Source organism: Dicentrarchus labrax, unplaced genomic scaffold, assembly GCF_905237075.1.
Source record: "Dicentrarchus labrax unplaced genomic scaffold, dlabrax2021, whole genome shotgun sequence".
Classification (NCBI taxonomy): Eukaryota; Metazoa; Chordata; class Actinopteri; family Moronidae; genus Dicentrarchus; species Dicentrarchus labrax.
In genome coordinates, this window is record NW_026136722.1 from 19,475,877 (window position 1) to 19,502,165 (window position 26,289).

General features: G+C 43.4%; 1 protein-coding gene and 2 long non-coding RNA genes across 4 annotated transcripts; 1 reads left to right on the plus strand and 2 right to left on the minus strand.

Annotated features, from left to right (window-relative positions):
• Positions 1-4,607: 4,607 nt before the first annotated feature.
• On the minus strand, positions 4,608-17,057 carry LOC127356702 (uncharacterized). 2 transcript variants are annotated; one of them, XR_007882038.1, is made up of 2 exons: positions 16,041-17,057; positions 4,608-6,437 (listed from the first exon to the last, which is right to left on the minus strand). It is a non-coding gene; the product is annotated as an uncharacterized LOC127356702 (long non-coding RNA). The 2 variants fall into 2 exon arrangements; XR_007882037.1 differs by lacking the exon at positions 16,041-17,057 and adding an exon at positions 13,834-15,278.
• Positions 6,715-9,595, minus strand: LOC127356703 (uncharacterized). Its single transcript, XR_007882039.1, has 2 exons — positions 9,501-9,595; positions 6,715-7,089 (listed from the first exon to the last, which is right to left on the minus strand). It is a non-coding gene; the product is annotated as an uncharacterized LOC127356703 (long non-coding RNA).
• Positions 17,058-20,399: 3,342 nt separating the features above from the next.
• Positions 20,400-26,082, plus strand: LOC127356786 (uncharacterized). The gene is made up of 15 exons (XM_051388807.1): positions 20,400-20,497; positions 21,455-21,563; positions 21,681-21,781; positions 21,869-22,141; positions 22,299-22,392; positions 22,561-22,628; positions 22,753-22,983; positions 23,098-23,157; positions 23,277-23,423; positions 23,536-23,598; positions 23,757-23,831; positions 23,991-24,071; positions 24,213-24,373; positions 24,557-25,954; positions 26,073-26,082. The coding sequence occupies exons 2-15, from the start codon at positions 21,455-21,457 to the stop codon at positions 26,080-26,082; spliced, it is 2,871 nt and encodes a 956-aa protein (XP_051244767.1). The 5' UTR covers positions 20,400-20,497.
• The last annotated feature ends 207 nt before the right edge of the window (positions 26,083-26,289 follow it).

Consider the following 26,289-nt stretch of genomic DNA (forward strand, 5'->3'; position numbering starts at 1 on the left):
GACATCACAGTGTGACATTAGTTCTAAATGGCCAACTTTGAGGGCACGCCACGGACACGCCCTTCAACGTACAGTCACCAAATATAATGCGTTCATTCAGCACCATGTTTTGACTGTACTGACCAATTTTGAAGCAGATCCGATAAATTCCCTAGGATCAGTTAGTTCACAAAGAAGCCCAAAAGGTCAAAATGACCACAAAATGGCTGCCAAAAGTGCAAATTTTAAATGAAAATAGCCGACTTCCTGTGGGATTTGAGGTATGGGTCCAAGAGGCTTTTTTGTACGCCCCGGCACATTATACATGCCTATTGAGTTTCGTACATATCGATGAAACGTGGCGCCGGGGCTGATGTTTTTTTATCCTATAGGGGGCGCTACAAGCACGACAAACCCGATTTTTGATATGTGAGCTTCAGGCACCACTCTACACGTGCCCAGTGAATTTCATATTCATAACTATTATGGTGTGTGCACAGTGATTTACCCTGCCACCAGAGTGCCACCTAGTGGCGTGATTTTTTTCCTTTTTAGGGGAGCCTCAGGGAGCCATGGGGAAGCAGCGTACCAAGTTTCATCTTAATCACACATACCGTTGTAGAGATATAAACTCCTTCATTTGAAAGAGCGCCACCTTGTGGTGATGACCTGAAATTGTGCACGATGCCTAAGGAAGACATGGGGAACTATGTACCCAAGCATGGTGTCGATCGGACATACAAATGTGGAGAAATACCCCACTTCCTTTTTTGACGAAAAATCAACAGGAAGTGCTAATTTTATAACACGCTTATTTTTTAAAATATCAAAATTCTTCAAATTACTTTTGTTGTCAGGGCGGTCCACAGATGCTACGTGCAAAATTTCGTGCGAATCGGACAAAGTGTGTAGGATGAACACCAAAAAGTCATTTATGGACATTTTGCGCTCTAGAAAAAAAAAAAATCTAGGCGGAAGTGGGCGTGGCCTATATGGGGAGGTTCAGCTCCATTCACCGAACGCGTGGATATAAGGTTTTTGAATGTGAGACAAACTATGCGGGAGTTATTAGCCTTTCAAGATCTTTTTAAATAGCGCCACCTAGTGGCCTACCTAGTGGCTGATCTGCATAGAATCTCCGAGTTTAGAGAAGCTTGACAAATGTGCCAAATAAAATGCGAATATTATAATTGGTAAGGGGGTGAAAAATGCGCTCAATGTTCTGAAAAAGAATAATAATAAACATAGGAAAAACAATAGAGACCTTCCAGTTCAGTGAACTGGCTCGGTCCCTAATTAAAGCTGCAAGCAGCGTTGGGCGGGACCTCGCACCCGGCGCTCGTCGGGGCGCCGCAAACGCGTCACGTGCGGTCGGGGTGCGCCGAGGCCACGCACGTGCCTTCGTAAGAGGCGCGAACCGCAACGCGAACACGTCACATAAATCTGCTCCAAATCAGCTCCATATCGCCACGCAGCGCTTCCTTCCTGTTGCCAGTATGCTGTGCTTTCACTTTATCTGAATCTTGTCACGTAGACAAGTTCAGGGCGGGACTGAAATACGTAGGCTGATGTTGTGAGGACGCGTTCAGGGCGAGACTGTTACAGAATATATGAAGTTTATTGGAAATTGGACATTGCACACTGAAGTTGTGAGTACCGCTTAATGGAAAATCATCTGAATTCGACAAGGGGTCAGTGGCACGCAGTTTGACGTACAGCCACAAATAGCTCAATTCTTCATATACACTTTGTTTTTATAAGACTGTCCAATTTTGAAGTGGATTTGATAAGTCCCCTATTTATCTTGCAATTTAATAAGTGACTTCCAGCGGTTTCCCACTATGCTCCACGAACAATACTCCCTAGGAAATATGGTTTGTAGATGTGGCTAGTGGGAGCGGAGGGGTGTTTGTGTTTCATCACTTTGAAAAAAAAAGACCACAGAATTCAAAATGTCCAACTTTGACGAGACACCTGGGACACGCCCTTCAACGTACAGTCATAAATAGCACAACTTGTAATCAGCAAGATTATTCAAGAGTCCTGTCAAGTTTTGAAGCAGATCTGATAAAGTCTCAAGGACTTTGTTTGTTCAAATACAGGACCACGGGCTTCAAAATGGCCACCTTTGAGGGCACGCCACGGACACGCCCTTCAACGTACAGTCACAAAATGAAATGCGTTCATTCAGCAGCATGTTGTGACGGTACTGCCCAATTTTGAAGAAGATCCTTTGAAACGTGTAGGAGGAGATCATTCATATAGAAGCCCTGAAAGGCCAAAATGACATCACAGTGTGACATTTGTTCTAAATGGCCAACTTTGAGGGCACGCCACGGACACACCCTTCAACGTACAGTCACAAAATATAATGCGTTCATTCAGCACCACGTTGTGACTGGACTGCCCAATTTTGAAGAAGATCCAATAGAAGCTGTAGGAGGGCATCATTCAAATAGAAGCCCTGAAATGCAAAAATGACATCACAGTGTGACATTAGTTCTAAATGGCCAACTTTGACGGCAGGCCACGGACACGCCCTTCAACGTACAGTCACAAAATGAAATGCGTTCATTCAGCAGCATGTTTTAACTGTACTGACCAATTTTTAAGCAGATCCGATAAATTCCCTAGGAGCAGTTAGTTCACAAAGAAGCCCAAAAGGTCAAAATGACCACAAAATGGCTGCCAAAAGTGCAAATTTTCAACGAAAATAGCCGACTTCCTGTGGGATTTGAAGTATGGGTCCAAGAGGCTTTTTTGTACGCCCCGGCACATTATACATGCCTATTGAGTTTCGTACATATCGGTGAAACGTGGCGCCGGGGCTGATTTATTTTTATCCTGTAGGGGGCGCTACAAGCACGAGAAACACGATTTTTGGTATGTGAGCTTCAGGCAGCACTCTACACGTGCCCAATAACTTTCATATTCATAACTATTACGGTGTCCGCACAGTGATTTACCCTGCCACCAGAGTGCCACCTAGTGGCGTGATTTTTTTTCCTTTTTAGGTGAGCCTCAGGGAGCCATGGGGAAGCAGCATACAAAGTTTCATCTTAATCACACATACCGTTGTAGAGCTATAAACTCCTTCATTTTAAAGAGCGCCACCTTGTGGTGATGACCTGAAATTGTGCACGATGCTTAAGGAAGACATGGGGAACTATGGACCCAAGGGTGGTGTAAATCGGACATACCAACGTGGAGAAATACCCCACTTCCTTTTTTGACGAAAAATCAACAGGAAGTGCTAATTTTATAACTTCCTTATGTTTTATAATATCAAAATTCTTCAAATTACTTTTGTTGTCAGGACGGTCCACAGATGAAACGTGCAAAGTTTCGTGCGCATCGGACAAAGTGTGTAGGAGGAACACGAAAAAGTGATTTATGGACATTTTGCGCTCTAGAAAAAAAAAAATCTAGGCGGAAGTGGGCGTGGCCTATATGGGGAGGTTCAGCCCCATTCACCGAACGCGTGGATATAAGGTTTTTGAATGTGAGACAAACTATGCGGGAGTTATTAGCCTTTCAAAATCGGCCGAAACAGCGCCACCTAGTGTCCTACCTACTGGCTGATCCGCATGTGACGCATAGAATCTCTAAGTTAAATGAGGCTTCACAAATCTGCCAAATAAAATTGAGAGTGTGTAAATGCGCAAGGCTCAAAATCGCAGTTAAAGTGGCCTAAAAATAATAATAATAATAATAATAAACGAAGGAAAAACAATAGAGACCTTCCAGTTCATACTGGCTCGGTCCCTAATAATTAAAGCTGCAAGCAGCGTTGGGCGGGACCTCGCACCCGGCGCTCGTCGGGACGGGCCGCAAACGCGTCACGTGCGGTCGGGGTGCGCCGAGGCCACGCACGTGCCGTCGTAACAAGCGCGTACCGCAACGCGAATACGTCACGTAAATCAGCTCCAAATCAGCTCCGTATCGCCACGCAGCGCTTCCTTCCTGGTGCCAGTATGCTGTGCTTTCACTTTATCTGAATCTTGTCACGTAGACAAGTTCAGGGCGGGACTGTAATACGTAGGCTGATGTTATGAGGACGCGTTCAGGGCGAGACTGTTACAGAATATATCAAGTGTATTGGAAATTGGACATTGCACACTGAAGTTACGAGTACCGCTTAATGGAAAATCATCAGAATTCGACAAGGGGTCAGTGGCACGCAGTTTGACGTACAGTCACAAATAGCTCAATTCTTCATGTACACTTTGTTTTTATAAGACTGTCCAATTATGAAGTTGATTTGATAAGTCCCCTATTTATCTTGCAATTTAATAAGTGACTTCCAGCGGTTTCCCACTATGCTCCACGAACAATACTCCCTAGGAAATATGGTTTTTAGATGTGGCTAGTGGGAGCGGAGGGGTGTTTGTGTTTCATCACTTTGAAAAAAAAGACCACAGAATTCAAAATGTGCAACTTTGACGAGACACCTGGGACACGCCCTTCAACGTACAGTCATAAATAGCACAACTTGTAATCAGCAAGATTATTCAAGAGTACTGTCAAGTTTTGAAGCAGATCTGATAAAGTCTCAAGGACTTTGTTTGTTCAAATACAGGACCACGGGCTTCAAAATGGCCACCTTTGACGGCACGCCACGGACACGCCCTTCAACGTACAGTCAAAAAATGAAATGCGTTCATTCAGCACCATGTTGTGACTGTACTGCCCAATTTTGAAGAAGATCCGTTAGAACGTGTAGGAGCAGATCATTCATATAGAAGCCCTGAAAGGCCAAAATGACATCACAGTGTGACATTTGTTCTAAATGGCCAACTTTGAGGGCACGCCACGGACACGCCCTTCAACGTACAGTCACAAAATATATTGCTTTCATTCAGCACCACGTTGTGACTGTACTGCCCAATTTTGAAGAAGATCCGTTAGAACGTGTCAGAGGAAATCATTCAAATAGAAGCCCTGAAAGGCCAAAATGACATCACAGTGTGACATTTGTTCTAAATGGCCAACTTTGAGGGCACGCCACGGACACGCCCTTCAACGTACAGTCACCAAATATTATGTGTTCATTCAGCCCCATGTTGTGACTGTACTGCCCAATTTTGAAGAAGATCCGATAGAAGCTGTAGGAGGGGATCATTCAAATAGAAGCCCTGAAATGCAAAAATGACATCACAGTGACATTTGTTCTAAATGGCCGACTTTGAGGGCACGCCACGGACACGCCCTTCAACGTACAGTCACAAAATATAATGCGTTCATTCAGCACCATGTTTTGACTGTACTGACCAATTTTGAAGCAGATCTGATAAATTCCCTAGGAGCAGTTAGTTCTAAAACAAGCCCAAAGAGTCAAAATGACCACAAAATGGCCGCCAAAAGTGCAAATTTTAAATGAAAATAGCCGACTTCCTGTGGGATTTGAGGTATGGGTCCAAGAGGCTTTTTTGTACGCCCCGGCACATTATACATGCCTACCGAGTTTCGTACATGTCGGTGACACGTGGCGCCGGGGCTGATGTTTTTTTATCCTGTAGGGGGCGCTACAAGCAGGACAAACAGGATTTTTGGTATGTGAGCTTCAGGCACCACTCTACACGTACCCTGTGAATTTCATATTCATAACTATTACGTGTGATTTATCATGCCAAAAGAGCACCACCTAGTGGCGTATTTTTTTTGTCCTTTTTAGGTGAGCCTCAGGGAGCCATGGGGAAGCAGCGTACCAAGTTTCATCTTAATCACACTTGCCGATGCAGAGATATAAACTCCTTCATTTTAAAGAGCGCCACCTAGTGGTGATGACCTGAAATTGTGCACGATACATAATGAAGACATGGGGAACTATTGACCCAAGGTTGGTGTAAATCGGACATACCAACGTGGAGAAATACCCCACTTCCTTTTTTGACGAAAAATCAACAGGAAGTGCTAATTGTATAACTTCCTTATGTTTTATAATATCAAAATTCTTCAAATTACTTTTGTTGTCAGGACGGTCCACAGATGAAACGTGCAAAGTTTCGTGCGCATCGGACAAAGTGTGTAGGAGGTTCCCCGGAACAGACATTTATGGACATTTTGCGCTCTAGAAAAAAAAAAATCTAGGCGGAAGTGGGCGTGGCCTATATGGGGAGGTTCAGCTCAGTTCACCGAACGCGTGGATATAAGGTTTTTGAATGTGAGACAAACTATGCGGGAGTTATTAGCATAACGAAATTTGCCTACAAATAGCGCCACCTAGTGGCCTTCCTAGTGGCTGACCTGCATGTGACGCATAGAATCTCCAATTTAAATGAGGCTTGACAAATGTGCCAAATAAAATGCGAATATTTTAATCGTTAAGGGGGTGAAAAATGCGAGCAAAGCCGCTAAAAATAATAATAATAATAATAAACGAAGCAAAAACAATAGAGACCTTCCAGTTCATACTGGCTCGGTCCCTAATTAAAGCTGCAAGCAGCGTTGGGCGGGACCTCGCACCTGGCGCTCGTCGGGGCGGGCCGCAAACGCGTCACGTGCGTTCGGGGTGCGCCGAGGCCACGCCACGTGCCGTCGTAACAAGCGCGGACCGCAACGCGAATACGTCACGTAAATCTGCTCCAAATCAGCTCCGTATCGCCACGCAGCGCTTCCTTCCTGGTGCCAGTATGCTGTGCTTTCACTTTATCTGAATCTTGTCACGTAGACAAGTTCAGGGCGGGACTGTAATACGTAGGCTGATGCAATGAGGACGTGTTCAGGGCGAGACTGTTACAGAATATATGAAGTTTATTGGAAATTGGACATTGCACACTGAAGTTATGAGTACCGCTTAATGGAAAATCATCTGAATTCGACAAGGGGTCAGTGGCACGCCGTTTGACGTACAGTCACACATAGCTCAACTCTTCATGTACACTTTGTTTTTATAAGACTGTCCAATTTTGAAGTCGATTTGATAAGTCCCCTATTTATCTTGCAATTTAACACTTGACTTCCAGCAGTTTCCCACTCTGCTCCACGAACAATACTCCCTAGGAAATATGGTTTGTAGATGTGGCTAGTGGGAGTGGAGGGGTGTTTGTGTTTCATCACTTTGAAAAAAAAAGACCACAGAATTCAAAATGTCCAACTTTGACGAGACACCTGGGACACGCCCTTCAACGTACAGTCATAAATAGCACAACTTGTAATCAGCAAGATTATTCAAGAGTCCTGTCAAGTTTTGAAGCAGATCTGATAAAGTCTCAAGGACTTTGTTTGTTCAAATACAGGACCACAGGCTTCAAAATGGCCACCTTTGAGGGCACGCCACGGACACGCCCTTCAACGTACAGTCACAAAATGAAATGCGTTCATTCAGCAGCATGTTGTGACGGTACTGCCCAATTTTGAAGAAGATCCTTTGAAACGTGTAGGAGGAGATCATTCATATAGAAGCCCTGAAAGGCCAAAATGACATCACAGTGTGACATTTGTTCTAAATGGCCAACTTTGAGGGCACGCCACGGACACACCCTTCAACGTACAGTCACAAAATATAATGCGTTCATTCAGCACCACGTTGTGACTGGACTGCCCAATTTTGAAGAAGATCCAATAGAAGCTGTAGGAGGGCATCATTCAAATAGAAGCCCTGAAATGCAAAAATGACATCACAGTGTGACATTAGTTCTAAATGGCCAACTTTGACGGCAGGCCACGGACACGCCCTTCAACGTACAGTCACAAAATATAATGCGTTCATTCAGCAGCATGTTTTAACTGTACTGACCAATTTTTAAGCAGATCCGATAAATTCCCTAGGAGCAGTTAGTTCACAAAGAAGCCCAAAAGGTCAAAATGACCACAAAATGGCTGCCAAAAGTGCAAATTTTCAACGAAAATAGCCGACTTCCTGTGGGATTTGAAGTATGGGTCCAAGAGGCTTTTTTGTACGCCCCGGCACATTATACATGCCTATTGAGTTTCGTACATGTCGGTGAAACGTGGCGCCGGGGCTGATGTTTTTTTATCCTGTAGGGGGCGCTACAAGCACGAGAAACACGATTTTTGGTATGTGAGCTTCAGGCAGCACTCTACACGTGCCCAATAACTTTCATATTCATAACTATTACGGTGTCCGCACAGTGATTTACCCTGCCACCAGAGTGCCACCTAGTGGCGTGATTTTTTTTCCTTTTTAGGTGAGCCTCAGGGAGCCATGGGGAAGCAGCATACAAAGTTTCATCTTAATCACACATACCGTTGTAGAGCTATAAACTCCTTCATTTTAAAGAGCGCCACCTTGTGGTGATGACCTGAAATTGTGCACGATGCCTAAGGAAGACATGGGGAACTATGGACCCAAGCTTGGTGTAAATCGGACATACCAATGTGGAGAAATGGTCCACTTCCTTTTTTGATGAAAAATCAACAGGAAGTGCTAATTTTATAACTTCCTTATGTTTTATAATATCAAAATTCTTCAAATTACTTTTGTTGTCAGGACGGTCCACAGATGAAACGTGCAAAGTTTCGTGCGCATCGGACAAAGTGTGTAGGAGGAACACGAAAAAGTGATTTATGGACATTTTGCGCTCTAGAAAAAAAAAAATCTAGGCGGAAGTGGGCGTGGCCTATATGGGGAGGTTCAGCCCCATTCACCGAACGCGTGGATATAAGGTTTTTGAATGTGAGACAAACTATGCGGGAGTTATTAGCCTTTCAAAATCGGCCGAAACAGCGCCACCTAGTGTCCTACCTACTGGCTGATCCGCATGTGACGCATAGAATCTCTAAGTTAAATGAGGCTTCACAAATCTGCCAAATAAAATTGAGAGTGTGTAAATGCGCAAGGCTCAAAATCGCAGTTAAAGTGGCCTAAAAATAATAATAATAATAATAATTAAAGCTGCAAGCAGCGTTGGGCGGGACCTCGCACCCGGCGCTCGTCGGGGCGCGCCGCAAACGCGTCACGTGCGGTCGGGGTGCGCCGAGGCCACGCACGTGCCGTCGTAACAAGCGCGGACCGCAACGCGAATACGTCACGTAAATCTGCTCCAAATCAGCTCCGTATCGCCACGCAGCGCTTCCTTCCTGTTGCCAGTATGCTGTGCTTTCACTTTATCTGAATCTTGTCACGTAGACAAGTTCAGGGCGGGACTGTAATACGTAGGCTGATGTTATGAGGACGCGTTCAGGGCGAGACTGTTACAGAATATATGAAGTTTATTGGAAATTGGACATTGCACACTGAAGTTATGAGTACCGCTTAATGGAAAATCATCTGAATTCGACAAGGGGTCAGTGGCACGCAGTTTGACGTACAGTCACAAATAGCTCAATTCTTCATGTACACTTTGTTTTTATAAGACTGTCCAATTTTGAAGTCGATTTGATAAGTCCCCTATTTATCTTGCAATTTAATAACTGACTTCCAGCGGTTTCCCACTATGCTCCACGAACAATACTCCCTAGGAAATATGGTTTGTAGATGTGGCTAGTGGGAGTGGAGGGGTGTTTTCACTTTGAAAAAAAGACCACAGAAATCAAAATGTCCAACTTTGACGTGACACCTGGGACACGCCCTTCAACGTACAGTCATAAATAGCACAACTTGTAATCAGCAAGATTATTCAAGAGTCCCGTCAAGTTTTGAAGCCGATCTGATAAATTCTCTAGGAGTTTGTTTGTTCAAATACAAGACCACAGACTTCAAAATGGCCAACTTTGAGGGCACGCCACGGACACGCCGTTCAACGTACAGTCACAAAATGATATGCATTCATTCAGCACCATGTTGTGACTGTACTGCCCAATTTTGAAGAAGATCCGTTAGAACGTGTAGGAGGAGATCATTCAAATAGAAGCCCTGAAAGGCCAAAATGACATCACAGTGTGACATTTGTTCTAAATGGCCAACTTTGAGGGCACGCCACGGACACGCCCTTCAACGTACAGTCACCAAATATTATGTGTTCATTCAGCCCCATGTTGTGACTGGACTGCCCAATTTTGAAGAAGATCCGATAGAAGCTGTAGGAGGGGATCATTCAAATAGAAGCCCTGAAATGCAAAAATGACATCACAGTGACATTTGTTCTAAATGGCCAACTTTGAGGGCACGCCACGGACACGCCCTTCAACGTACAGTCACAAAATATAATGCGTTCATTCAGCACCATGTTTTGACTGTACTGACCAATTTTGAAGCAGATCTGATAAATTCCCTAGGAGCAGTTAGTTCTAAAACAAGCCCAAAGAGTCAAAATGACCACAAAATGGCCGCCAAAAGTGCAAATTTTAAATGAAAATAGCCGACTTCCTGTGGGATTTGAGGTATGGGTCCAAGAGGCTTTTTTGTACGCCCCGGCACATTATACATGCCTATTGAGTTTCGTACATGTCGGTGAAACGTGGCGCCGGGGCTGATGTTTTTTTATCCTGTAGGGGGCGCTACAAGCAGGACAAACAGGATTTTTGGTATGTGAGCTTCAGGCACCACTCTACACGTACCCTGTGAATTTCATATTCATAACTATTACGAGTGATTTATCATGCCAAAAGAGCACCACCTACTGGCGTATTTTTTTTGTCCTTTTTAGGTGAGCCTCAGGGAGCCATGGGGAAGCAGCGTACCAAGTTTCATCTTAATCACACTTGCCGATGCAGAGATATAAACTCCTTCATTTTAAAGAGCGCCACCTAGTGGTGATGACCTGAAATTGTGCACGATACATAATGAAGACATGGGGAACTATGGACCCAAGGTTGGTGTAAATCGGACATACCAATGTGGAGAAATACCCCACTTCCTTTTTTGACGAAAAATCAACAGGAAGTGCTAATTGTATAACTTCCTTATGTTTTATAATATCAAAATTCTTCAAATTACTTTTGTTGTCAGGACGGTCCACAGATGAAACGTGCAAAGTTTCGTGCGCATCGGACAAAGTGTGTAGGAGGCACACGAAAAAGTGATTTATGGACATTTTGCGCTCTAAAAAAAAAAAATCTAGGCGGAAGTGGGCGTGGCCTATATGGGGAGGTTCAGCCCCATTCACCGAACGCGTGGATATAAGGTTTTTGAATGTGAGACAAACTATGCGGGAGTTATTAGCCTTTCAAAATCGGCCTACAAACAGCGCCACCTAGTGTCCTACCTACTGGCTGACCCGCATGTGACGCATAGAATCTCTAAGTTAAATGAGGCTTCACAAATCTGCCAAATAAATTAATTGTAGAGGGTGTAAATGCGCAAGGCTCAAAAATCGCAGTTAAAGTGGCCTAAAAATAATAATAATAATAATAATTAAAGCTGCAAGCAGCGTTGGGCGGGACCTCGCACCCGGCGCTCGTCGGGGCACGCCGCAAACGCGTCACGTGCGGTAGGGGTGCGCCGAGGCCACGCCACGTGCCGTCGTAACAAGCGCGGACCGCAACGCGAATACGTCACGTAAAACTGCTCCAAATCAGCTCCGTATCGCCACGCAGCGCTTCCTTCCTGTTGCCAGTATGCTGTGCTTTCACTTTATCTGAATCTTGTCACGTAGACAAGTTCATGGCGGGACTGTAATACGTAGGCTGATGTTATGAGGACGCGTTCAGGGCGAGACTGTTACAGAATATATGAAGTTTATTGGAAATTGGACATTGCACACTGAAGTTACGAGTACCGTTTCATGGAAAATGGTCTGAATTCGACAAGGGGTCAGTGGCACGCGGTTTGACGTACAGTCACAAATAGCTCAATTCTTCATGTACACTTTGTTTTTATAAGACTGTCCAATTTTGAAGGATTTGATAAGTCCCCATTTATCTTTTTAATAAGTGACTTCCAGCGGTTTCCCACTATGCTCCACGAACAATACTCCCTAGGAAATATGGTTTGTAGATGTGGCTAGTGGGAGTGGAGGGGTGTTTTCACTTTGAAAAAAAGACCACAGAAATCAAAATGTCCAACTTTGACGAGACACCTGGGACACGCCCTTCAACGTACAGTCATAAATAGCACAACTTGTAATCAGCAAGATTATTCAAGAGTACTGTCAAGTTTTGAAGCAGATCTGATCAATTCTCAAGGAGTTTGTTTGTTCAAATACAGGACCACGGGCTTCAAAATGGCCAACTTTGACGGCAGGCCACGGACACGCCCTTCAACGTACAGTCACAAAATGAAATGCGTTCATTCAGCACCATGTTGTGACTGTACTGCCCAATTTTGAAGAAGATCCGTTAGAACGTGTAGGAGCAGATCATTCAAATAGAAGCCCTGAAAGGCCAAAATGACATCACAGTGTGACATTTGTTCAAAATGGCCAACTTTGAGGGCACACCACGGACACGCCCTTCAACGTACAGTCACAAAATATAATGCGTTCATTCAGCACCATGTTGTGACTGGACTGCCCAATTTTGAAGAAGATCCGATAGAAGCTGTAGGTGGGCATCATTCAAATAGAAGCCCTGAAATGCAAAAATGACATCACAGTGTGACATTTGTTCTAAATGGCCAACTTTGAGGGCACGCCACGGACACGCCCTTCAACGTACAGTCACCAAATATAATGCGTTCATTCAGCACCATGTTTTGACTGTACTGACCAATTTTGAAGCAGATCCGATAAATTCCCTAGGATCAGTTAGTTCACAAAGAAGCCCAAAAGGTCAAAATGACCACAAAATGGCCGCCAAAAGTGCAAATTTTAAATGAAAATAGCCGACTTCCTGTGGGATTTGAGGTATGGGTCCAAGAGGCTTTTTTGTACGCCCCGGCACATTATACATGCCTATTGAGTTTCGTACATGTCGGTGAAACGTGGCGCCGGGGCTGATGTATTTTTATCCTGTAGGGGGCGCTACAAGCACGACAAACCCGATTTTTGGTATGTTAGCTTCAGGCACCACTCTACACGTGCCCTGTGAATTTCATATTCATAACTATGACAGTATCCGCACAGTGATTTACCCTGCCACCAGAGTGCCACCTAGTGGCGTGATTTTTTTCCTTTTTAGGGGAGCCTCAGGGAGCCATGGGGAAGCAGCGTACCAAGTTTCATCTTAATCACACATACCGTTGTAGAGCTATAAACTCCTTCATTTTAAAGAGCGCCACCTTGTGGTGATGACCTGAAATTGTGCACGATGCCTAAGGAAGACATGGGGAACTATGGACCCAAGGTTGGTGTAAATCAGACATACCAACGTGGAGAAATACCCCACTTCCTTTTTGACGAAAAATCAACAGGAAGTGCTAATTTTATAACTTCCTTATTTTTTAAAATATCAAAATTCTTCAAATTACTTTTGTTGTCAGGACGGTCCACAGATGCTATGTGCAAAATTTCGTGCGAATCGGACAAAGTGTGTAGGATGAACACCAAAAAGTGATTTATGGACATTTTGCGCTCTAGAAAAAAAAAAATCTAGGCGGAAGTGGGCGTGGCCTATATGGGGAGGTTCAGCTCCATTCACCGAACGCGTGGATATAAGGTTTTTGAATGTGAGACAAACTATGCGGGAGTTATTAGCCTTTCAAAATCGGCCGAAACAGCGCCACCTAGTGGCCTACCTACTGGCTGATCTGCATGTGACGCATGGAATCTCTAAGTTTAATGAGGCTTGACAAATCTGCCAAATAAAATTGAGAGTTCGTCAATGCACGGGGCTGGAAAACGCAGTTGAAGTTTACTAGAAATAATAATAATAAACATAGGAAAAACAATATGGACCTTCCAGTTCATACTGGCTCGGTCCCTAATAAACGAAGGAAAAACAATAGAGACCTTCCAGTTCATACTGGCTCGGTCCCTAATAATAATAAACGAAGGAAAAACAATAGAGACCTTCCAGTTCATACTGGCTCGGTCCCTAATAATAATTAAAGCTGCAAGCAGCGTTGGGCGGGACCTCGCACCCGGCGCTCGTCGGGGCGCGCCGCAAACGCGTCACGTGCGGTCGGGGTGCGCCGAGGCCACGCCACGTGCCGTCGTAACAAGCGCGGACCGCAACGCGAATACGTCACGTAAATCTGCTCCAAATCAGCTCCGTATCGCCACGCAGCGCTTCCTTCCTGTTGCCAGTATGCTGTGCTTTCACTTTATCTGAATCTTGTCACGTAGACAAGTTCAGGGCGGGACTGTAATACGTAGGCTGATGTTATGAGGACGTGTTCAGGGCGAGACTGTTACAGAATATATGAAGTTTATTGGAAATTGGACATTGCACACTGAAGTTACGAGTACCGCTTAATGGAAAATCATCTGAATTTGACAAGGGGTCAGTGGCACGCAGTTTGACGTACAGCCACAAATAGCTCAATTCTTCATGTACACTTTGTTTTTATAAGACTGTCCAATTTTGAAGTCGATTTGATAAGTCCCCTATTTATCTTGCAATTTAATAAGTGACTTCCAGCGGTTTCACACTATGCTCCACGAACAATACTCCCTAGGAAATATGGTTTGTAGATGTGGCTAGTGGGAGCGGAGGGGTGTTTGTGTTTCATCACTTTGAAAAAAAGACCACAGAATTCAAAATGTCCAACTTTGACGAGACACCTGGGACACGCCCTTCAACGTACAGTCATAAATAGCACAACTTGTAATCAGCAAGATTATTCAAGAGTACTGTCAAGTTTTGAAGCACATCTGATAATGTCTCGAGTTTGTTTGTTCAAATACAAGACCACGGGCTTCAAAATGGCCAACTTTGACGGCAGGCCACGGACACGCCCTTCAACGTACAGTCACAAAATGAAATGCGTTCATTCAGCACCATGTTGTGACTGTACTGCCCATTTTTGAAGAAGATCCGTTAGAACGTGTCAGAGGAAATCATTCAAATAGAAGCCCTGAAAGGCCAAAATGACATCACAGTGTGACATTTGTTCAAAATGGCGAACTTTGAGGGCACGCCACGGACACGCCCTTCAACGTACAGTCACAAAATATAAGGCGTTCATTCAGCACCATGTTTTGACTGTACTGACCAATTTTGAAGCAGATCTGATAAATTCCCTAGGAGCAGTTAGTTCTAAAACAAGCCCAAAGAGTCAAAATGACCACAAAATGGCCGCCAAAAGTGCAAATTTTAAATGAAAATAGCCGACTTCCTGTGGGATTTGAGGTATGGGTCCAAGAGGCTTTTTTGTACGCCCCGGCACATTATACATGCCTATTGAGTTTCGTACATGTCGGTGAAACGTGGCGCCGGGGCTGATGTTTTTTTATCCTGTAGGGGGCGCTACAAGCAGGACAAACACGATTTTTGGTATGTGAGCTTCAGGCACCACTCTACACGTGCCCTGTGAATTTCATATTCATAACTATTACGAGTGATTTATCATGCCAAAAGAGCACCACCTAGTGGCGTATTTTTTTGTCCTTTTAAGGTGAGCCTCAGGGAGCCATGGGGAAGCAGCGTACCAAGTTTCATCTTAATCACACATACCGTTGTAGAGCTATAAACTCCTTCATTTTAAAGAGCGCCACCTTGTGGTGATGACCTGAAATTGTGCACGATGCTTAAGGAAGACATGGGGAACTATGGACCCAAGGTTGGTGTAAATCGGACATACCAATGTGGAGAAATACCCCACTTCCTTTTTGACGAAAAATCAACAGGAAGTGCTAATTTTATAACTTCCTTATTTTTTAAAATATCAAAAATGTTCAAATTACTTTTGTTGTCAGGACGGTCCACAGATGCTACGTGCAAAATTTCGTGCGAATCGGACAAAAGTGTGTAGGAGGAACACGAAAAAGTCATTTATGGACATTTTGCGCTCTAGAAAAAAAAAAATTATAGGCGGAAGTGGGCGTGGCCTATATGGGGAGGTTCAGCTCCATTCACCGAACGCGTGGATATAAGGTTTTTGAATGTGAGACAAACTATGCGGGAGTTATTAGCGTATCGAAATTGGCCTACAAACAGCGCCACCTAGTGGCCTTCCTAGTGGCTGACCTGCATGTGACGCATAGAATCTCCAATTTAAATGAGGCTTGACAAATGTGCCAAATAAAATGCGAATATTGTAAATGTTTAGGGGGTGAAAAATGCGAGCAAAGACGCTAAAAATAATAATAATTAAAGCTGCAAGCAGCGTTGGGCGGGACCTCGCACCCGGCGCTCGTCGGGGCGCGCCGCAAACGCGTCACGTGCGGTCGGGGTGCGCCGAGGCCACGCCACGTGCCGTCGTAACAAGCGCGGACCGCAACGCGAATACGTCACGTAAATCTGCTCCAAATCAGCTCCGTATCGCCACGCAGCGCTTCCTTCCTGTTGCCAGTATGCTGTGCTTTCACTTTATCTGAATCTTGTCACGTAGACAAGTTCATGGCGGGACTGTAATACGTAGGCTGATGTTATGAGGACGCGTTCAGGGCGAGACTGTTACAGAATATATGAAGTTTATTGGAAATTGGACATTGCACACTGAAGTTATGAGTACCGCTTAATGGAAAATCATCTGAATTCGACAAGGGGTCAGTGGCACGCAGTTTGACGTACAGTCACAAATAGCTCAATTCTTCATGTACACTTTGTTTTTATAAGACTGTCCAATTTTGAAGTCGATTTGATAAGTCCCCTATTTATCTTGCAATTTAATAAGTGACTTCCAGCGGTTTCCCACTATGCTCCACGAACAATACTCCCTAGGAAATATGGTTTGTAGATGTGGCTAGTGGGAGTGGAGGGGTGTTTGTGTTTCATCACTTTGAAAAAAAAGACCACAGAATTCAAAATGTCCAACTTTGACGAGACACCTGGGACACGCCCTTCAACGTACAGTCATAAATAGCACAACTTGTAATCAGCAAGATTATTCAAGAGTCCCGTCAAGTTTTGAAGCCGATCTGATAAATTCTCTAGGAGTTTGTTTGTTCAAATACAAGACCACAGACTTCAAAATGGCCAACTTTGAGGGCACGCCACGGACACGCCGTTCAACGTACAGTCACAAAATGATATGCATTCATTCAGCACCATGTTGTGACTGTACTGCCCAATTTTGAAGAAGATCCGTTAGAACGTGTCAGAGGAAATCATTCAAATAGAAGCCCTGAAAGGCCAAAATGACATCACAGTGTGACATTTGTTCTAAATGGCCAACTTTGAGGGCACGCCACGGACACGCCGTTCAACGTACAGTCACAAAATGATATGCATTCATTCAGCACCACGTTGTGACTGTACTGCCCAATTTTGAAGAAGATCCGTTAGAACGTGTCAGAGGAAATCATTCAAATAGAAGCCCTGAAAGGCCAAAATGACATCACAGTGTGACATTTGTTCTAAATGGCCAACTTTGAGGGCACGCCACGGACACGCCCTTCAACGTACAGTCACCAAATAATTTGCGTTCATTCAGCCCCATGTTGTGACTGGACTGCCCAATTTTGAAGAAGATCCGATAGAAGCTGTAGGAGGGGATCATTCAAATAGAAGCCCTGAAATGCAAAAATGACATCACAGTGACATTTGTTCTAAATGGCCAACTTTGAGGGCACGCCACGGACACGCCCTTCAACGTACAGTCACAAAATATAATGCGTTCATTCAGCACCATGTTTTGACTGTACTGACCAATTTTGAAGCAGATCTGATAAATTCCCTAGGAGCAGTTAGTTCTAAAACAAGCCCAAAGAGTCAAAATGACCACAAAATGGCCGCCAAAAGTGCAAATTTTAAATGAAAATAGCCGACTTCCTGTGGGATTTGAGGTATGGGTCCAAGAGGCTTTTTTGTACGCCCCGGCACATTATACATGCCTATTGAGTTTCGTACATGTCGGTGAAACGTGGCGCCGGGGCTGATGTTTTTTTATCCTGTAGGGGGCGCTACAAGCAGGACAAACAGGATTTTTGGTATGTGAGCTTCAGGCACCACTCTACACGTACCCTGTGAATTTCATATTCATAACTATTACGAGTGATTTATCATGCCAAAAGAGCACCACCTAGTGGCGTATTTTTTTTGTCCTTTTTAAGTGAGCCTCAGGGAACCATGGGGAAGCAGCGTACCAAGTTTCATCTTAATCACGCATACCGTTGTAGAGCTATAAACTCCTTCATTTTAAAGAGCGCCACCTTGTGGTGATGACCTGAAATTGTGCACGATGCTTAAGGAAGACATGGGGAACTATGGACCCAAGGTTGGTGTAAATCGGACATACCAATGTGGAGAAATACCCCACTTCCTTTTTTGACGAAAAATCAACAGGAAGTGCTAATTGTATAACTTCCTTATGTTTTATAATATCAAAATTCTTCAAATTACTTTTGTTGTCAGGACGGTCCACAGATGAAACGTGCAAAGTTTCGTGCGCATCGGACAAAGTGTGTAGGAGGTTCCCCGGAACAGACATTTATGGACATTTTGCGCTCTAGAAAAAAAAAAATCTAGGCGGAAGTGGGCGTGGCCTATATGGGGAGGTTCAGCTCAGTTCACCGAACGCGTGGATATAAGGTTTTTGAATGTGAGACAAACTATGCGGGAGTTATTAGCATAACGAAATTGGCCTACAAATAGCGCCACCTAGTGGCCTTCCTAGTGGCTGACCTGCATGTGACGCATAGAATCTCCAATTTAAATGAGGCTTGACAAATGTGCCAAATAAAATGCGAATATTTTAATCGTTAAGGGGGTGAAAAATGCGAGCAAAGCCGCTAAAAATAATAATAATTAAAGCTGCAAGCAGCGTTGGGCGGGACCTCGCACCCGGCGCTCGTCGGGGCGCGCCGCAAACGCGTCACGTGCGGTCGGGGTGCGCCGAGGCCACGCACGTGCCGTCGTAACAAGCGCGGAGTGCAACGCGAATACGTCACGTAAATCGTCTCCAAATCAGCTCCAAATTGCCACGCAGCGCTTCCTTCCTGTTGCCAGTATGCTGTGCTTTCACTGTATCTGATTCTTGTAACGTAGACAAGTTCATGGCGGGACTGAAATACGTAGGTTGATGTTATGAGGACGCGTTCAGGGCGAGACTGTTACAGAATATATGAAGTTTATTGGAAATTGGACATTGCACACTGAAGTTATGAGTACCGCTTAATGGAAAATCACCTGAATTCGACAAGGGGTCAGTGGCACGCAGTTTGACGTACAGTCACAAATAGCTCAACTCTTCATCTACAGTTTGTTTTTAAAAGAATGTCAGGTTGTGGCTGTGTAGGTGATAGGTTTAAATTGCTGCTATACAGATTGGCGAGAAAAGGTCAACAACAGTATGCTGAGCAGCTGCAATTATTGTTCAGTCAATGACTGTCTTTTGTCTGCAATAGTCTTCCTCAAAAGGTACATTGTCTGAATGCCACACCCTATCACACCTTGTACGACTCCAGCATCCATAGTCTCACAATTGGTCAGTTTGGTGCTGCTCTCTTTGTCTCAGTAAGGAATGTCATCATAGTTGAATAACAATCAGTTACAGCAGCCATTTTGTGCATTTATATGGAAATAATGTGGTGTTTAGCTATCAGTGGTGTTCACAAACAATTGTATTTAGAGATCTATAGGAGTACTGTTGATGTGCTGAGCAATGCATGATTTTCATTCAGGAATGTGTTGCATGTATGTGAGTTTAAGGAAAGTGAAAGCCATGTACATGAATGGTGTACTGCTAGCTCATATAGCTATATTACAGAAATGTACATGGAAGATTGGTAGAAGAAAGATGATCTTAACCACAGACTGTCATGAAAAAGCAAAGTAGAGTCCAGTTTTTCACAATATAATTATGTGTGATAATCTTCAGCATCTGTGGAGCTTATTTTAAATCAGTAAATAATGACTGCATGGGAATGAGTTTTACAAGTCAATATCAGTTTGGGAGATGGAGATGACCTGATAGAAGTGAAAGGAGTCTCTGTTAGGAGTTAATGTAACTTTTTGTAGTACATTCTTATTTATAATTGTAGTTATGTATGTGTTTGTGTTATGTTTGTATGATGTTTCATTGTGAGGTTTGTATTGTGAAAGTGACCCAGATGTCATGAATAAAACCCATATTTCAGTGATTTTTTGTGTATTTTTTTAATGAGATTGATAATGTATAGTGAGAAGCAAAAAGTTATGAACTAAAAACATATATTTCAAGGAACATTGAAATGTAACATTGACTAAGGCATGTCTGAAGAATTTGATCTTTATAACAATAAGTAAGTGTGTCAGTAATAGAATCATTTCATTATATGGTAAAGTCTTTTGTACTTTAGTGGTGTTTGGGTAATTTGGTAAATTATGAAATTGTATTTAAGTTTACAATGAATGTCATTATGACATGAGTTTTGTTGTAAAGTTAAGATTGCGATCATTGTCACAAGTTTGACAATATTGTTTCTCCAGGTGTTTGTGTTGATGTCCCGCCCCCTTTCTGTCCTGCGTTGTGATTGGCTGTATTCGTTTGGTGTTAAGGTATAAATGGCTTGTTCAAAGTTTAGACTAGGTCTTGCTTTTTGCAGAACAGAGGAGAGGAGCTGTGTTTGCATTTGCAAGGCTTAGAGACAGTGCGAGAGAGATATTTCAACCCCTTTCAAGGTTTTGAACTACGTGACTTTTTGGTCTTCTTCCGGTGAGTTTATTTAAAGTTGTATGGTTGCCTGTAGTTGATTTTATGTGAACTGTTGTTTAGTAAAGAATGAACAGCAGAAGTTTTAGTCATATAGTTACTATAATGTTGGTTACTAGCACTGTATGTACTCAGCACAAGAAGCTAAGGCCTAACACAGGTGTTTATAAATATGTGTGTAACTATATCTAGTATATATGGCAATCTTGACCATAATAAATGTACTTTAGGTGGAAAGCAATTCTCACAGTACTATCTGTATTTAGTTTGATATATATGAATGGGCATTGCCATGATTTCCAACTACAAATGGACATGTTTCATTTGAATGATTTGTTGTGTTTACAATTAATGAGTAATGTGGAGTTTGTAGAAGTAAAGTGAGGAAAGAGATTTAGTGTAATGTAAATAGCACAAATAGTAAGTAAAGTAGTTATAAAGAAACCAACTGTAGTCTGAGTAGTTTCAATGGTTGTTTCAGTCAAACAACTATGTTAATGAATGAAGAATGGCAATCACAGAGCTATTAACATAAGTAATGGCCATGATTTCACTAATTATGTGTGAATACATTGTAATCTGTGTATGAAAGAGAGGCACACTTTCTGAATGCCACACCCTATCACACCTTGTATTAGTCCATCATACACAAGTGGTCACTTTGGTTCTGCTCTCTTTGTCTAAGTCAGGATGTAGAAAGGATGTGTAATGTGCTGTTAACAAGCAGGAGTTTATTATGCAGTCATAGCAGCTATTAGTATCTGTGTATAAAAGCTGTGAATGTGTATGGCATCTCTGCTTATCATGGTTTGCACATGGCAGCTGACTTTACTCATACTGTGGTAGTAAAGAATCAGAATTTATGACTGGTTTCAGTAGTTCTTTACAATCTTAATTTGCTATTGAGCATATAGTGTTTTGTTGTTATTATCACTAATCAATTCTATTATATACTTTTAGATGCCACGCGGGAAGGGCTACCGTCGTTCTCAGGCTGCCAAGAGGAGATGGGCAGGTGAACGACCATTGGATGTGGACTTTCTGCCACCAAGTCCTGAGTTTGTTCCACGTAAGTAGCCAGATGTGTTCCCCCCCCCTTTCACGAAGTTCAATGTGCACAAGTTTTTGTAAATTAGGTCAATATTTGTGTAATCCAGATAAGTAATATATGTCTTTCCCTTAATAGGCCGTGGTACAGGGAAACGTCGTCGTGTGAAAGAGTGGGACAGGTCGGTGTCTGGAAAGCAACACAAGCTGGTGGTTCCTGCTCATTCTCCCGAGAAGAAGGTAATCTATTGTTTTTGAATTTGTGAACAAATATTTGGGGTAAATTGTGACGAGTGATTTCTAAATAGGTTCTTTCTATTCTTCCAGTTCGTCCTTCTCGTGGGGGATTCACATCTGCGTCCCTTTGCTGATGGAACTGTCGGGCTTTCGAAGGGAAACCTTTCCTTTGGCATCATGTCGACCCCAGGGGCGAGCGCGTGTCATCTGAGGGCCGAGCTGATCCATGCAGTGCTGCCGAGGACACCTGACGCAGTGTGCATCTTGGCCCCCGGCAACAACCTGACGACCAGCAGTACCCACGAGGTGGCCGGAGAAGAGTTCCGGGAGCTTTTGCTCAGTGCTTGTCAGCGTTGTGCAAATGTAAGTTATTTTGTTGATTCTGTGTAACATTATAAGTTTTGTTCAGTAATGACAATTCTGAAATGAGGTGTTGTAGTATAACGTATATGTATTTAAATGGATGGTCATATTGACCAAAACTAGATTTGTGTCTAAAAACTGCTGTTCTGTGTTTTAGGTGTTTGTGGTGGACTTTGTTCCACGTCTGACCGTTGCACCAGAACTGCAGGAGCACATGAGCCGGGAGTTTCATTCTGTGGCGCAGAAAATGGGTATGTTTCGAGTAGATCTTGAAGTTCCATGTTTTATGAGTTGTATTTTCTCAGATAGTGTTTGACTGAACATTACAATGTATTACAAATAGATTTATGCTTTCTTATTTTGCTGAAGTTGATATATGTAAGTATATTAATGATTCATAACAATTTTCTATTTCTTAGGTATCGCATACTACTCCACGTTTGAACATTTCCCGTTCAGTCAGCTGGATCTGTGGGTCCGAGATAGTGTAAGTAGCATATACTGTGTGCAAACGAGATCTTTTCATTTCAGTTATTTGCAGTTGAATTTATAATAGACATGTATTGAAAGTCAATGTTATGTTTACTGAATGTATGATTCTAACATTTCAGGTTCACTTGAGCGACGACGATGGCATGGAGATTCTTTCCAAGGTGCTGTGGGACGCTGCCTACAAGCAACTGGAGGTGCCAGCACCAAAGGCGAAGGAGGCTCCCAGAACACCGTCCCCAGTTCCAAGGACCCCTCCAAGGTTGCTCGTGAAGGAAGAGGTCTTCGCTGCTCCCCCCTTCGTCTCCCCCCCAGACCCGTATGTCTGGATGGAAATGGTGAAGGGCAAGAAGGTAATATTTGCATTCTGTACTTGTGTTTTTCCCACTGATTTTTGCTAAATAGTCAACTCAAAAACGTTCAGCATGCATTCATTTTAATAAAGTCGTTGTTATTTGTCCTTGCAGAGGATCCAATCTGAGGGACAGCTCTGTAGTCCATCAAAACGGCGCGTGGTTCGGCATCAGGTTTGTAGTTTACCGTGACATGAATTGTTGACATATGTATATTGATTGTATATCTATGCACTTTGATAGCACTCAATAGCAACTGTGAGTAACATTGTGTTTCTATGTGTATTTCACAGGTGGATGGATGTCCAATTGTGCTGAAGGAGTGTTTCATCCCACTGAATCCTGTCCTGTTCAGCACTTCCATGTTGGCTGCAATGGATGCTGTGGTTCCAGCACAACTTCCGAGCCCTGACAGCCCAGCTGTTCCACAAGACGCAACGGTAAGCTGAAAATGAGCGATGAGTTGATTGATGAGTTTTGTGCAAATTGTATTCTTTCCCTTAAAACACTCCTATATCTGTTCTAAAAGTGTGTTTGATTTTCTTACACCAGACACCAAGCGTGGAGCCAAGAGTGAAGCGTGTCGCCTGCAAGAGGAGACTTGCAATGTGCCAGGTTTGTTTTGATTTCATAAATGTAATCATTGAATTGCGCAGTATAAATGGTAGGCACCACTAATGCAAGATTGTCCTTACTCTACTTGTTTAGTACATGAATAATTATAATGATTGAAAACAATAATGAATTACATGGTTTTCTTTTTGCGTAAACAGGTCAAGGCGTCACCCAGTGTTGAGGAGGCGTCTCCCAGGCCGACATCTGCCAATGTTGTGGTTGGAGAGGAGGAGGTTAGTACACTTCATTCTTAATCAGTTGAATTCTATGTGCATGTGTGCCTTTGGCCCAAACAAATGTGTAATACACATAGAAAATTATTGTTATGACTAGCATGTTCTTTCAAATGCAAAATGACAGTTGTGATAATGTATTTTCTTCATTTCTTTTAGGTGGATGCAACTCCAAGTGCTGTGACCGTGTCCTCAGAGCCATCATCTACCACTGCTGTGGAAGAGGTTGCAACGGAGGAGGTTGGTACACTTTATTCTAAATCAGTTTAATTTGGTGTGCATTGGTCAAAACAAATGGTTCCAAATTATTGTATATGACTAGCAAGTTCTCTCAAATGCCAAAATGACAGTTTTGTTAATGTTTTTTCTGGATTTATTTAGGGGGATGCAACTCCAGGTGCTGTGACTGTGTCCTCAGAACCATCATCTACCACTGCTGTGGAAGAGGTTGTGGAGGAGGAGGTCAGCAGGTCAGGTCCTCCTATCCAGCGCCCATCAAGATTCATCAAAAGTAAGGTTGATGCTATCCCTCCCTCTTGCAGGTGTGCAGAGAAAAAGCATGTGGCTGTTGTTTCTGGTACTAATGTCAGAGTTGCGCCGACAACTGAGGATGTTTCTGGTACTAATGTAATGGTTGCGCCGTCAACAACTGATGTGTCTATTGCGTGCAGTGTTGTTGCTGCGCTTAAACATGTTATTGCTCCTGTGTGTACATGGCGAGGCAGAGATATTGATGAGATCTGTTTCGAAGGCAAGAAGTTGGCTAGTTTTGTAGCTCAATCAAATAGGAGTAGTGGCTTTGACAATGACCTATGTGAGTTCGTTAAACAGCACAGTGTTTTTGGCAGGAAGTGCAATGTAGCTATTGGTTCGACAGTCTACAGAGGTTTCCACTTGGACGAGTCTGTGTTACTTGAAAAACTACAGGAACCTTTGTTGACTGATGGAATGTGTCTCTTGAACCTCCACGGTGCCGTGAGTGCTGTCATTGAGCACAATGGTTACTTTGTGGTAGTTGATTGTGGTACTTGTGATGCATCTGGTTTGGCATCTAATATCGGCAGGTCTGTAGCTGTTTTTAACACAACGCTGCGTGACCTGATAGTGCATATCCAAGATCTTAAGAGGTCTTTGGGTGCAGAGTGGTGTCTCATTAGCAGGTTGTCTGTGAAGGCAGATTCTGACATTGACAGTGCTACATTGCTGACAGATGTAGCTGTTGATGGCACAGTTGCAACTGCAGCTGTAGTCGAGGGTGGCAGTCCGCAGAGTAGTGCAAGTTCTGTCAGGGGATCTTTCCATCAGGCAGATTCTCGGTTTCAACACGCTGGAGTTCAGTGTATGGCTATCAGTTTGGTAGCTGTAGCAAAACACTCAATTGAAAGTGTGTTTTCGTGGCAGGCTGGCAATCTGGACAAGGTTGTTGTTTTGGGGGATAATCTTTACAATACGTTGAGGGACAGCAATGTCACCAGTGAGGTTTCGAAACTGCTTAGTGTTCCTGATTTGCCCAAACAGGCTGTTATCGATGGACAAACGTTTGACTTTGAGTATGAGGATTGCGTTTCTGGATTTGTTAATGAAGTGACAAGTGATCTGATTAAAGCTGGTGTAACGACCAGTCTCAGATCTGGATTAGAGAAGATGTTTAGTGAATATGACACATGTTTTCTGACATTGGGTGGAAATACATGCGCAGTCATCAGTCAAGGTGGTCGTTTTGCTGTGGTTGATTCGCATGCGCGCAGTGCAGATGGGATGGTGGATGGGGAAGGGAAAAGTGTTGTTGTGCGTTTCACTTGCCTTGATGATGTTTTTGAGCACATGTGCAAATATGCAACAGCATTTAAACATCCCAAACAGTTTGAGATTGCTAGTGTTTGTGTGATCCCCAGATGTCCTGTTCCACCCGTTAATTCATTATCCAGTCCAAAGGTACTAGTAGAAAGCAGGGGAAGTCAGTCGGTCTGTGGTTTACCTGTTCAGCCAACAGTTGGCTGCACAAGTATTAAGCGCAAAAGATCAAGCAGTGGGTTTTCATCAAAGAAGGCAAAAAACAGTCATTATGCTGCAGTTGATTCAGATGTTGTTTTTGTAGCTGATGTTGTGAGTGAAGGGCTCCAGTTTAATCCACTTTGTGGGGTAGTTGTAGACACTCTGTGCAAACAGTTAAATGTTGAGTCAGAGAAAGTAGATTTAGTTTCGACAGAAGTTGGTCCGTTGGGTGCTCCTTGTCTGAAGGAGAAAATAGTTGGGGATGGTAACTGTTTCTTTAGAGCAGTTAGTCAGGCTGTGTGTGGTACACAAAAGCATCACAGAAAAATCAGGCTTGCTGTTGTAAAGCATTTGAAAGCCAATGGTGGTGCTTTAAGACCTGAGTATTCTTCAACGGAGGAATATCTCACAATGTCAAAAATGGCCTATGTCGGTAGTTGGGCCACAGAAGTAGAGATTCAAG

Bases quoted from the DNA above. Each gene is read 5' to 3' on its own strand.
- LOC127356786 (XM_051388807.1), top strand. From the start codon at position 21,455: ATGCCACGCGGGAAGGGCTACCGTCGTTCTCAGGCTGCCAAGAGGAGA. The intron at 21,564-21,680 runs GTAAGTAGCCAG...TTCCCTTAATAG, and splicing joins AAGTCCTGAGTTTGTTCCAC to GCCGTGGTACAGGGAAACGT. The intron at 21,782-21,868 runs GTAATCTATTGT...CTATTCTTCCAG, and splicing joins CTCATTCTCCCGAGAAGAAG to TTCGTCCTTCTCGTGGGGGA.